Here is a 14,012-nt window from a genome sequence, read left to right on the forward strand (position 1 = left end):
ATCCGTTGTATGACCGCGCCCTCGATGGTACTTGCAATAGGAGTTTGGATCCCATCTCGAAGATCGATTTTCTGGTGTTGGATCCTCGGTAGGGCCAATAGGTTTGATTAATCCTCGATCATAGAGACGATCGAAAGCAGCATCGTAGGTCATTCCAATGGGTGTGAACTCTCACCTGGGTTTCCTTTTAGATCCTTGATTGTCCATGGCCAAGACATCATTATGGTCAAAGGTACTAACATTATTACTAGAGTGGGCATTTTCGGAAGAAGAAGGATTGTCGTTCTTCTTTCCTTTCCAGCCACCGTGGTTACTATTGTTAGTAGCTTTTTGCTTTGCGAGGTCGTCTTCGATTTCAATTCCGATGTCATAAACGGCCTTGAAAGTATTCAAGTTGTGTTGATATTTTAAGTGCTTTGAATACTTTTCTTGGAGATTCTTGACAAACATCCTCACAGACTCCTTTTCGGTGGGGACCTCAATCATCTTGGCGGAAGTTTCTCTCCATTTATTAAAGAAAGAAGTAAAGCCTTCATTCTCTTTTTGTCTTAGCATCTCAAGTTGTCTATGGTCGGTTTCAACTTGAATATTGCACTTGTACCTATCAACGAAAGCGTTTACTATCGATTCCCAGGTAGAGGTTTTCTCCTTGTCAAGGGAGAAGTACCATTGTTGGCAAACGGTTTCAAGAGATAGTGAGAACAGAGAGGGGAAAACCTTCTTATCGATACCCTTAATACTCATTATGGTTTCGAATGCTCTTAAATTAAAATAAGGGTTATCTGTTGCCTTGAATTTAGGGATTTCAGTGGCGTTGAACTTATGTGGAAGAAGTTCCTTGTCCAGTGAGACACCTTGTGAACTCATGCCCTAAAATTTATAGTCATTAGATAGCTTCCTCAAACTTTCTTGCATGAGGTTCATTTGTTGTTGCTTCACAGGATCATCGATCTTAAGTGCGAGAAGCTTCAGTGTCTCAGTCACAGCAGCCAGTTGGTTCTTAAGATCATTGACTTCTTCTTGAGTTGCCATTATCTTCTTATCCTTCCTATTTTGAAGAATCGGTTTATCAAAAAGTGAGACCTGAATAAAGAGGATGTCCTTGATTAATCGCCCTTCTCTCCTCGACCAAGTAGTGTGGAAAAGGAAATTGGGGATATTTATTGTTAAGTTATTTAACTTAAACTCTATTCAACATGCAATGGAAGGAGGATGTGAATAAAAATTGAATAGAATGTGAAGAAGAATGATGGAGGTGGAGGGATATGAAGAATTAGGAATAGAATGTACCCCCCAACTCAAATGACGAAAAAAAAAAACCGACTCATGCATGAACCTAACACATGGTCATGGTGATGTGTACTCAAAGTGTGTGCTAAGACTAGTGAGTTTAGATGACATGTTAAGACTCTTGTCATGACCATGTGTCTAGACTATGTAACTAGACTCAAGCAAAGACTAAGTTAAGACTTCACGTATATGCATTAAACTAGACAGACTGTGGTATTTTAGTCATAACTTTTTATCTGTGACTCTGATTTGGATGAAACCAACGCCAAATTAAAGATAAAACTCGGGGCTACAGATCCATAGGTTGTAAGACTCGTAAATCTTCCTAGAACTTCGGATATGACCAAAACAAGTTGATGCTTGTGCAGTATACGGGACTAAAAATCCGGGTTGACTTAAAGGAACTATGACTCGATTCTATGTTTATTTATTAGCTCAAATTAATTAATTAATTAATTAATTAAACAAATTCCTTTAGTTATTAATCAGTTTATTTAGTCTTAACACAAGTCAAACAAACGGTTAGGAAAAATCACATAGAGTATGCACAACAAATAATGCACAATTAGTCAAGTAGGCACAATATGATGCAATGAGTTTGCAACCTAACCATGGCTCTAGTTCTCTAAAGTTCGGGATATGGTTTAGTCAATAGAGGGTCCATGGTTAATTTTAGAAAAAACCAGATGCACGCGCGAAGCCTAACCGTGAAGGGTTGGCGCGAGTAAATGGGAAACCGCGAGTTTTAGAAAAAACTCGCTTCCATGGTTTGGTGAATTCAACAATCTTGGATATATTCTTTGTTGCACGGAGCGTTCAATCGGGTAGATAGAGCATGAATTCCCAGATGGTTATGTCCATATGTAGAACACATATGGGTTTCAGAATAGTGAGAAAAAATTCAATCAGGAAGTAGGATCGAGCAAACAATACGAAAAACTGGTCGAAATTAGAACGCATATTTCTGGCTCGGTATTAGGGGAAATTGGCACCAGCAATCAGAGACTGGCGCCAGCTTTTAACTGTAGCGCTTGGCGCCAATATTGGCGTCTGGCGCTACAACTAAAATAATAGCGCCAAGCTCTGGCCCCTGACGCTACTTCCCACATGCCTTAGCAGCTTTCTGTGCTCGATAAAATTTTCCAGTTTCGCGCGGTGTTATTTCAGTCCTAGTTGTGAAAGATATTTCTTAAATTTCCTACGTGTAAAATCCTATGTTTTTAACTCATTACGGATAGTATTTCCAATGAGATCTTTTTTATACATATGACAATAATGTAAATCAAAATTACGCACATGAAATACTTAGAACTTTTCGAGTCTCATCCACTCATTCTAAATCATTGCCGAAACAAATTCAGGAATTAAAATAGAAATCCTCCCCAGTGAAGTCGCCAAAAAACTGTAGGGAATAATTTCAAGCCTTAAAATCCCACTAGCTTGAACCCCATTGTGATCATACACTAAAGTACGGTGGCATCCAAAAGGGAAGAAGATAGAGCAAAAGAGTCGCCAACAAGTTATTAGGAACTTGTAAACCGTTCACGAGGTGAAGGTTACACCCCTTAGCGATCCAAGAGATCGTCAACTCCATAAGGTCATGAACCAAATAAGGGTTCGGGGATGAAGGTACAAATCCAACCTAAAAGAGATTGAACCTGCCCTAATAATAGGCCTCTACTTTATTCTGATCGTATTCATGTGCGTTTTTCAATTAACATGCAATCAATAGGATTAACCCTAAACCTGTTTATCTATGTTGGTTGAATATTAATCCACAAATAAATCTATTATTGGCGATCACTTGAAATTATAATCAAATTAACCCTAACAAGATTATTAATTATCTTATTAAGCGTGATTACAAGTACAAATTCCCTTTAAACATGCAATAAAAGGCGTGATCAAGCAATAACAATAAATAAGCATCAAGCAACATAATAAATAAATATCAAAATAATAATCATAATCATAAAAGTAATAATCATAATCAAAACAACGATAATAATATTCATGATCATGTTCATATTAATATTAAAGCATAATAATAGCAAGATCTTAGGCATGATACTAACAAGATTAATAACAAACCCTAGCATGTCACTAAACAATAAAAATCAAATCTTTAACCCTAACATGATACTAACAATCATAAATATTAGGATGAATATAGGAAGCATCATAGCAATCATATTTAATATTAAAACTACCCTAGACATGATACTAGGAATATCATAATAACAATATAAAAATGATTTCTACATCATAACATCAATCAATTGAAGTACTTACTTTGATGCTTCGTACCTCTTTCTAATAACAAAATACACACGTTAGTAACTTCAAGGAAAATAATAAACAACAATTAAATTAAATAATTGAAAGAGAGATTTGGGACCAAACCCTTAGAAATTAAACCTTTCACGTCTAGGGCAAAGGCAACTTCGAATATGGCTAGGTGTTTCTAGATCTTGTGAATGCGGAATTTTGTATGAAAAGCAAAGTAAGAAGAAAGAATTGAAAGATTAAAGAATGCTAATTAAAACTGATTATAGATGAATGTAGATGTAGATGATCGTGAGAATTGGTGAATGAATGTAGATGATGATAATTGGTGATGAATGGTGAGAATTCGTCCAAGAAAACGGAGTTTTTAATACGATATTTATAGAGAAAATCAACCAAAAAAGATAAATTAACAAAACAGAGTCTGACGCTCAGAAAACAGAGCTGGCGCCAATCCTGGCTAGCTGGCGCCAGGCACCAGCACTAGCGCCAGGCGCCAAGCCTGGTTCCAGGCGCCAAGGCCTGGGGTTGAACGCCAAGCTTGATTTCAACGCGTTTTTGAAAATCCGATAAGTTTACCGTACTGGAGGATAAAATAATATAATTTCTTCGAAAATGCTATTTGATCTTAATTAAAACTCTGAAAAGTCAACAAAAGTCAACTTATCAATGCTAATTGAATTAGGAATGAAAAGAACCTTCTAGAAGAATCTAGAAGACTAAAACCATTCCTAATTGTATTAGGAATGATGAATCATATTAGGCCCTCCCCAAGATCATTGGGCCGTACATAAAGCTCAAACCGGGCCTAGTTTAGTAAATTGGCCATAACTTCCTCAATATTCATCGGAATTGGGCTTATAATATATCGTTGGAAAGGTCTTTGCAAGCCCCATCCAACTACACTACTATTGGACCCATATCATGGACCAACAAAACTGGATTGGCTTTTTTCTTAAAATAAAGTTTTCAAAAACAAAGAGAAGAGAAAAGAAATAAAACTTTCCGCAGCACTAGACCTTTCCACACTTTCGTTTTATTCGATTATGATTCGACGTGAAAGGTACTCATCACTGGGTTTGGTTTTGGGGAGACACAAATGGGTGTCTACAGATGTGCTTGGTTATCAGAGAGCCATCATCGGCTGTATAGGTTTCGACCTGAGGATCTTTATCCTCCTAGTCTGTAAAGACTTCTGGGTCATCGCCCAGAAGATTAGGAGGTGGTACAGACTCTTGAACCATCTTCGAGGTACTCTCCCCACAGACGGAGCCAAATGTTTTGGGTGTTTTTGTCCCTAGGGAGAGTTACGACACGAAGACTGATCCGGCGTGAGTTGTACCTGCAAAACAAACGAAGACACCGGTTGGGTGGTGCTCCGCCTCCGACGAACAAGTTAGTAACTTGAAGGGAGAGAAAAAGGTGCGGAAATATGGGTGGGTATCTGCTCGGATTCCCAGCTCAGATGTCTCTATCACAGGGACAGTTTGTAATAAATGGTAAAAACGTGCCCTCCAAAAGAGGGAAATCTCCCTATTTATAGGGTCCTCGGGATTTGTGCCCCTGATTAGGTCACTGAACCCTAATCATCGGTGGGCTGCGCCGCATTGTGGCTTTCTCGGGATTTGGGCCTGAAGGCCGCCATTCCTCCCAGGTTTTCGGAGTGACACGTGTCAAGCGAGGATAGGTCCACCTTGGGCCATCCTGGGGCTGACACGTGTCATCCCCTGATTGGACCACGTGGCGGGGTAAAATTACCCTAAACAATGATGATACCGGCTCCTGATCCAGTTGAGGCCGATGAGCCGTCAACTGACACTTTCCATGCGCCGATTGCTTCCTCTTCTTCAGTGTAAGAAGTTTCAACTATGAAATCTGACAAGGCCTGAGCCTTGATTGAAACTCTTGGCAGATAAATCATCACATATTCCGATAACTCAATTGCCCATTTCAATAAACGACCGGAAGTTTCCATTTTCTGAAGGGACTTCTTTAACGGCTGATTCGTCAATATTTCGATGGTATGTGCATCGAAATATGGTCGCAGTTTCCTTGCTGCTATGACTACTGCATACGTGGTTTTTTCTACTAGAGGGTACCTTCGTTCTGCAGCATTTAGGATATGGCTAACAAAATATGTAGGCATCTGTATTTTTTTCCGCTCCACTAACAACACAGCCGCTACCGTTTTCGGGGATGCCGATATATAAAGTTGTAATGTTTCTCCTGTCTCTGGTCTGGCAATTGTAGGCAGTGATCGTAGGTGATTTTTAACGGCTTCTAGCGCTTTCGCCTGCTCTGGTCCCCAAACGAAAGTCTTGTTCTGTCGGAGGATGACAAAGAATGGTAATGCCTTATCGGCTGATTTGCTGATAAATCTAGTTGATGCCGCCATCCGACCCGTTAACTTTTGTATGTCTTTAATGGATTTGGGTTGTGGAAGACTAAGAATGGCTTCTATTTTATCGGGATTTGCATCAATTCCCCTTTCACTAACCATAAAGCCTAAGAACTTTCCGGACTTGACGCCAAATACGCACTTCTCAGGATTTAATTTCATTCGATACCGTCGTAGGGTATTGAAGGTTTCCCTTAGATCTTCAACATGATCGATAGCTAGACGGATTTTTACGATGGAGTTTGATATGTCCATTTTATATAGTGTTTTACCCCCGTCCCTTGGTCGTTATTAGTAGTGTTTTTGGCTCTTTCGGGCCACTTTTATTACTAATTTGTGTGTTGTAGTGTTTTCGTAGTTTTAGTTGTATTTTACAGGAAATTGCACTCTTGGAGCATTTTCCCGGGCTTTATGGATCAACTACAGAAGCTAGAAGGACACGACCACTTTTGGAGCCCAAGATCGGTGAGAGTTGGTGATTAAGGGCTCGGTAATTGGGATCCCGAGGCATTTGGACCAAGTATTCGAGACCCGAGAGGAAACCCAGATTGAGCCGAGAAATCTAGCCCAATCGAAGTCCAAGCCTCAAGAGGAGCAAAGACCCGATCGGGCAACCTCTAGCCTGATCGGGCGCGGAAAACCATAGTGTTGTGCATGCTAAGGCGCGCCCGATCGTGCGAGCATCTAGCACGATCGGGCGATGTTGCTTGGGAAGAACGCGAAGAAAAAGGCGCGCCCGATCGGGCGGCCCTTCGCCCGATCGGGCGCGCGTTTCTGGAAGACCTGATTAAGTTTAGTTTTAATTCTTGCTTTAGAAAACATTTAAATACGATTTTGTACGGAATTTTTAGATTACCTTCTTTCTTAGACTTTCTCTCTCTACTTAGTTTTTTCTCTCTCTTAAATTCTCTCTCAACTTTTGTTCTTAATTCTTCCTTTAATTCCAGATTTCTTTTTGGTAACAATTTCTTCCCTTTTAATTTCAGTTATTTTATTTGCTTTCTTGATTATGCTTTTATTTATTTATTTGATTAGTTTAGTCATGATGATTTGTGAGTAGTTTAATTTCTAGGGTTTATGGGGATCGAATAAATGATATGAAGGGGTAATTTTGTGTTTGTAAATTATCAATGCTTGGTTGATTTCCTATTGATTGATTAAATGCTATGAAATTAGGTTTGGCCAGATTTAATTGTATGAGTTTAGCAATATTAATTCGAGATTCGACAGATGAGAATTGATGTTTTGGCTTAGTTTCAATAGGCGGATTAATTTATAAATGGTTAAGTCGAGATTCGACAGATGAGATTTAATACCGGTAAATTAACTCTGTGATTATAATACGTAGCGAAAGCCCTTTATAATCTGATTAACCAATGCTTGATGATTGCTTATTATGATTTGCCCTGGAATATTATTTATTAGTGAACCTATGCCCTAGGCCTTTTAATATTTGATTTTCTCCCTACTTTATTTCTTTCGACCTTATTCTCCGTAGCTTAGATTTTATTCATAAAAATATTGGTTACTTAGATAATTTATATTATAATAATTAATTAGAAGTAAAAAGACTTGTTTCCCTATGGAGTTCGACCCTACTTCCCTATCTACTTTAGTTAGAGAATTTAGGTAATTATTTTTTATTAGGGTATACGACTTTACCCTGTTAGAGTCATCCACGCATATGATCGGCCCCCTAGGTGTCGTTAGTTCCTAAAGGTCGAGTCAAGAATAAAAAGAAAACCCACGTCCTAAACTAACCAAAGGTAGCATAGTGGAAGAGGGGTCGAATCCTCAGGGAAGGTCAAACGTCTCTTGCTTAGATCACTTATAAGTCAATTGAAAAGGGAGGAATAAATTTTTGATGGATTTATCTATAGCTACTAGGGAAACAAATAAACTAAGAACTAAATTAACAAGCAACAAGCAGAGGTATAAAACTTCGAAAATCAAGGAATAGCAAACACTAGGGGATAGGGGAGAATTCCTAACTAACAATGATTTCAACAATTAGAGGCAACAAGAATGGTTCAATCGGTCAACCAAACAATTGGGGCCTATGGTCCAACATCTAGGATTCCCTCTCGGGCTCACCTAAACACCGCCTACCCAACCCCGCCTCGGTGGTCGAGGTCATCCCTAACCTAGTCATCATCACATACAAGCTCACTCTCGCGCAACTAGCATGCAACACAAAATAGGGTCTTAGAGGTGATCAATCTCTAATTCCTAACAACTAAAACCTAGGTTGGAATCAATTGCAAAACTTCTCAATCTACCCAATCTTGCACCACATATCATTCATTTCATCATTAGTTCATCATTTCCCCCTCCCCTAGCTAGAAACCTAGCCTAGAGAAGGAAGGGTCATACCAAAGCACACAAGAACATTAACAAAAGCAAAAACTAAGTTTAATGAGAGAAACATGGCTAAAACCAGAAAATAGGATGATTAAACTTTACTAAAGAAGTTAACTTTGAAGAGAATATGTTAAGTCTACTTGTAATCTATTCTAAATAGCATGAAATCTAAGCAAATAAGGATAATATTATACTAATAGCAAGAAAATAAAGGATCAAAACCAGAAATTGCAAGTTTAAACAAGGAGGCAACTAAGATATTAAACTATTCTATTGACTTGAAATAACAACTAAAGATAAGCTAAAACTAATTAAAATAGATAAATAAAGCAATAAATAAAGAGTAGGGATAGAAATAATACCAAAAGATTTAATCTTGGATTGAAAATGAAAGAGAGTAACAAAGAGTAGTGTTTTAGATCTAATGAGGAACTAAACCCTAACTAATCTAAAGTGCAAAAAGAAAGAAAAAAAACAATAAGCTGAAATCTGATTTTCTAATATTTCTCTCTCTACATACCTCTCTCCTCCCAATTACAAGGAAGAGAGGTATTTATACCCTCCTCTAAAACCTAACCCAAATCAAGGCCCAAAATTTTAGGCATCACGTGCAGAGTAAAATAATTAGAGTCGTCGGCCTACGCGTGTAGCAGAGTTCAAATCGGTCAGGGGAACACGGAGCGCCCGCTCTAAGGCCAGAGCGCCCGCTCTGAAGTCTCGCAGAAAATGCTCTGATTATTCTGGGAGCTAGAGCACCCGCTTCAACATTAGAGCGCCCGCTCTGAGGGTTGGGTACTTGGTTTTTCTGCAGCAAGGAATACAGAGCGCCCGCTCCATATCTAGAGCGCCCGCTCTGAACTCTTCTTTCCTTCATATTTTGGGCTCTAATGCTCCAATCCCTTTGACTCCAAAGCATGCCTAATCCTTGCATCCAATCCTTGCTTTCTTAGCCACGGGAGGACCTGTAAGATGGAAAACACAAATCATAGGAAAGGTTCTAATAGGAGCAAATTGAAATGGGTTAAAGGAGAGGGAATAAAACCTTAGGAAATGAGCCAAAAATGACTCAAAACCACTCCAAGTAACAAATATGCTCAATAATAACAAAACTAAGCTAAAATAGAGGAAAAAGGGCAAACAAAGGGCTCAATCGGGGAAGAAACGAAGTAGAAAAGTGGGCCAAATGGCCACTGATCAGCATACTTCGACGTTTCTTCCCTTTTGGTCCGCAAAAACTTTGTCTACTAGTTTCTGGTAGGTAGCTCCTGCATTTCGCAACCCGAAAGGCATTGCTTTATAACAATAAACTCCGGCATCCGTAATAAATGTCGCTTTGTTCCGATCTGGCTGATAGAGGCTAACTTGATGGTATCCAGAAAAGGCATCCATAAAACTCAAAAGCGCATGGCCAGATGTAGAGTCAACCAGGCGATCTATTCTTGGTAAAGGATAACAGTCTTTTGGGCAAGCCTTGTTTAAGTCCGTAAAATCCACACACATTCTCCACTTCCCTGACGACTTTTTAACCATGACAACATTGGCCAACCATTCTGGGTATGTGCATGGCTCTATGAAACCGTCCGCTAATAACTTATTTACCTCTGCCTGTATTGCTTCGATCTTTTCTGTTGAGAAATTCCTTCGCACAGGCCTAGCCCGCCTGTCCACATTCAGCTTGTGCACCATTACGTTAGGATGAATCCCCGGCATCTCATCGGCCGAGAAGGCAAAAACATCGGCGTTCTCCCTTAGAAGCTCGAGTAGATGGCATCGCATCTCGGTATCCATGTCGGACCCAATTTTTACTGTCCGATTTGCGACTCTTGGTTGGAGCTCAATTTCAACGGTTTCACCTCCCGGTAGTGGTCTAGGAACTGCTATTGGCCTTGTATCAAAGTTTTCCATTGCTAAATCAGTGGTAAGTGTGGGCCGTTTCCGTTTGTGTTTATTCTGGCTTGTCGGAACTTGTCGACATGGCTGCTTCAATGCCGACACATAACATTCCCTTGCCATCGTTGACTTCCTCGAACGCGCTCCATCCTGCCGGCATTAGAAACATATACCATTGTGAGGTGGTATGTCGAGACTACGGCTTGCGCATCGTGTATTAATGGTCTGCCGACAATAGCATTGTATGCTGACGGAACATCAACAATCAAGAACTCGGTCATCATATCCCTTGCCCTGGTTCCTTCTCCTATTCTAACTTGTGGGATTATGCTACCTTCAGGTCTGACAGTTGAGCCGTTGAAACCGATAACAGGGTATGCCACAGGCGTTAAGTATTTCCGACCTATCATCATGGCGTCGAATACTCTTGCGAACAGAATATTCGTCGAGCTACCCCCGTCTATCAGCGCGCGCTTGATATCACACCCATTTATTAATAATATCAAGACTAATGGATCATCATGGGGGAATACTATGCCTTTGGCATCAGCCTCAGAGAAGGATACGGAAGGGATATTGGTTGGCCGAGGTCGCTCATCCACACCCAGCGCGTTTACTATGTGTTTATATTCCGACAAAATTTTCTTTGCACCGCTAACAGATCCTCCATGCACAGGCCCTCCGGTAATCACCTCAATGGTAAGTTTGCGTCCGGCGGGGGCGGATCCTTGCCGATAAATCTCGGAACTACCCTGTCGGTAAGTGTCATCTTGTGTTGACGGGTCTGTTTGCTTTCAATACTCTGTATGTATTATCGGTTGTGCTGGATGTCGGCTCAGTCCTACTTGAGACCGGTACTGAGACAGATGCCCCTTTTGGATAAGATCCTCAATATTTTCTTTCAATTGGACACACTCTTCAGTATAATGGCCAACGTCTCTATGAAACATACAGTACTTCTTTACATCTCGGCCCTTCTTTATCATTGGCGTCGGTTGATTCCAGTCTTCCTTGTGCTGATTTATTGAATAAATTGCGGCCCTGGGCGTGTTCAACTGGGTATAATTACTATATCGCCAAAGGCCTCTAGCGGGCCTATTTGCCTTTTGCTGATTTTGCCTGTTGACCCCACCGGGAGTTTTGGGCGACATGTATGTGTTTTGTCGTCGAGACGGCTCTGCTGATGTTATCTGGTTGCTTGCTTTCAGCATTTCTTCACTCTTAATGTACTCATGGGCTTTGTTGAATGCCGCACCGAGATTGAGAAAGGACTTCCGGGCCATGTACTTCTTGAAATCACTATCAGCCAAACCATTCATTAAGGCCATAAGAGCTATCTCCTGTTGCAATTTAGGTATGGTATTAGCTTCATTATTAAATCGCCGAACGAAATCTCTCAATGATTCGTCCTTTCTTTGTCGGACGGACATAAGCTCTCCTGAGGTTCTCTGTCTGGCGCTGTTGCTTATGTATTGGCCCATAAATAATTTAACTAGTGCATCAAAACAACCGATAGACCCGGGCTGTAAATTAGTGAACCAATCCGAAGCCGCTCCAACCAGCGTTGTGGGAAAGACTTTACACCACACAGCATTGGTGTCGGTGTATAGCAACATATGACTTTCAAATGCCGGTATATACCTTTTTGGGTCACCTTTGCCGTCGTATGTGCATGACGACATCTTTATCTTCTCCATTTGCTGATTAAGGACCTCTTGCGTGAAGGGAGATGTCCTCGGCCGGACTATAGTTCGAGCCATATGCCTTGACGGCCCACTACTAGCCTCATGCCGGTAGGATTCTGATTCTCCTCCGAATGTCGTTCGTGTAACTTGACGTTCTGATGGTATCACCGCCTCCTGAGGTGGCAGCCTTGTGTTAGGTTGCGGTCCAGCTTGATCGAACTGACCCTCGAGGTTGATGACAAAAGGGGTTGTCGGTCCACTCCGAGGCTCCCTCGCAGCCGCCATCTCAACTTCTTTTCTTTTTCGGGACATTGCCCGCATAACCTTGGTCGTTATCTCTAGTTCTTCTGGGGTAAACTCTCCCAAAGGATCTGGGGTTGGTGCCCGAGTTCTTTCCGGTGTTCGCGGTATATCTGTAGTGTCCTTATAGAGAAGGTGGGTCTCATCTTCCACCGTTATCTTAGGTATGGGATTTACCGTTTTGTTGGTGTTGGTATTTAGGACGCCGTTATAATCGTTCCGATTTCCTATTTTCGGTACTGGTGCAGTTTCGTTTTCTCCTTCCATGACTGTTGGAGGTTTTTTTTGGACGATAGAAGTTTTTACTACCCCTCCTTCTAGCGCCAATTGTTCCAGATGAGCTCCGATACCGTGATATCCTGGGGTTGATAAAGGTTTACCGTCCAATTCACTGCCTGCACAGTCAGCACAGATTAACTAGCCCGGGGGGTTATTCGGGAATAACCGCTCCGATGCTAAAGTCAGTAACCTGGGGAAGCAAGAATGAAAAGAGAGAAGGTGTTTAGAGAGAAAGAGAGAGAGCTAGATCAAAAGATTGTACCTTGTTGTGAGAATGCGCCTAGGTATATATAGGGGAAGAACCAAGCTGGTGCCACCTTATGACGTTAGGTGGCAAACCGACCTTAAATGTAGCAGGTGCCTACGTGGCCGGGAGCAGCTCTCCACGTGGCCGAGGGGAGAGCCGTTAAGGATGTTTGAGTTCAACTAAATAGGCACGGGCAAGATTTAACTTTCGGCCTATTTAAACTACTGTCGGTATTATCCCGTACAGCAAATACTTTAATTTATTACACTTATATGCAAATACTTTATTTTATTACAGTTAATCATGTACTCGTATGAAATTTCATATTACTAGTGCCTTTAACCAATAATATTGTTATAGGCACCCTAATAATATCTGTTACAATAATTGGAAACATTATCATATGATTTGATAATGTTGGATTTTATATGCATCTATTGGCACTAAAAACAAACCACCAAAAATTGCTGTACTGTAGACTTGCAGTTGAGCACTTGAGCCGTTCGTTGAGGTATGTATGTTATTTTTAATTAAAGTTTATAGCTAGTAAATTAGCTAGAAAGAACAAATCAAAGAAGGTATAACAGACAAACTACACATTCATAATAGAATTGTAACTACTACTATTATTACATAAATTGCCGAGTTGATGTTCTTGGTTAGTTTATCTACCAAACTAGCCTAGCTTTGCTGGTATGGTGATCAGGTTGTGTATTAAAAATAAAGTCGGAACACAAAGTCTTATATGTGACTGGGCGCACCGTGTGGCAGGGGTTACTTTGTTAGTGTAATAAGGGTTATTTGGTCAGTGTTATAGGGGTTACTTAGTTAGTATTACAAGGGTTACTTGATCAGTTTTATATGGATTACTTTGTTCTTTTGTAAGTGGTCACACGACTAGCCACACACAAACTAAGACGGACTGAAATCGGAAAAATATTACTCCATATATATTAATATCATATATACTTTTATTTGAGAAGGATGAAGAATAATTGAGAGAGAATAAAAGAGGTTCACATTAAAATGTACTCGTAAAACTATATTTGTATTAAATTATAAGAAGTTTTACACAACATGTAGTGTTAGTGATTTGAGTTTTTTACCAAATAGGTTTATTATTTACTATATATATTAGAGTGATTGACTAGGCAATTTCAATTTAATATTTAGTCATATATGGAGTATAATTTTAAAAAGATCTTAAAGGGTTGTCTAAGCTTTCATGAATGCTTTAGGCCAATTACCCTATAATATAATCTTCTTATAGCATTCA

General features: G+C 40.2%; 1 protein-coding gene across 1 annotated transcript; it reads right to left on the minus strand.

Moving 5' to 3' along the window:
* Window positions 1-10,317: 10,317 nt before the first annotated feature.
* LOC110708948 lies at window positions 10,318-12,477 on the minus strand. The gene is made up of 2 exons (XM_021887176.1): window positions 11,071-12,477; window positions 10,318-10,977 (listed from the first exon to the last, which is right to left on the minus strand). Exons 1-2 carry the CDS (start codon window positions 12,475-12,477, stop codon window positions 10,318-10,320), a joined length of 2,067 nt encoding a protein of 688 aa, XP_021742868.1.
* Window positions 12,478-14,012: the final 1,535 nt, after the last annotated feature.

Source organism: Chenopodium quinoa, unplaced genomic scaffold, assembly GCF_001683475.1.
Source record: "Chenopodium quinoa cultivar QQ74 unplaced genomic scaffold, ASM168347v1, whole genome shotgun sequence".
Lineage (NCBI taxonomy): Eukaryota > Viridiplantae > Streptophyta > Magnoliopsida > Caryophyllales > Amaranthaceae > Chenopodium > Chenopodium quinoa.

What these genes read in the sequence shown, in the direction of transcription:
- LOC110708948 (XM_021887176.1), bottom strand. Translation starts at nt 12,477, where the DNA reads ATGGAAGGAGAAAACGAAACTGCACCAGTACCGAAAATAGGAAATCGG. An exon ending in TGTCTCAGTACCGGTCTCAA is followed by an intron (nt 10,978 to 11,070) that starts GTAGGACTGAGC and finishes ACTTACCGACAG; the next exon opens with GGTAGTTCCGAGATTTATCG.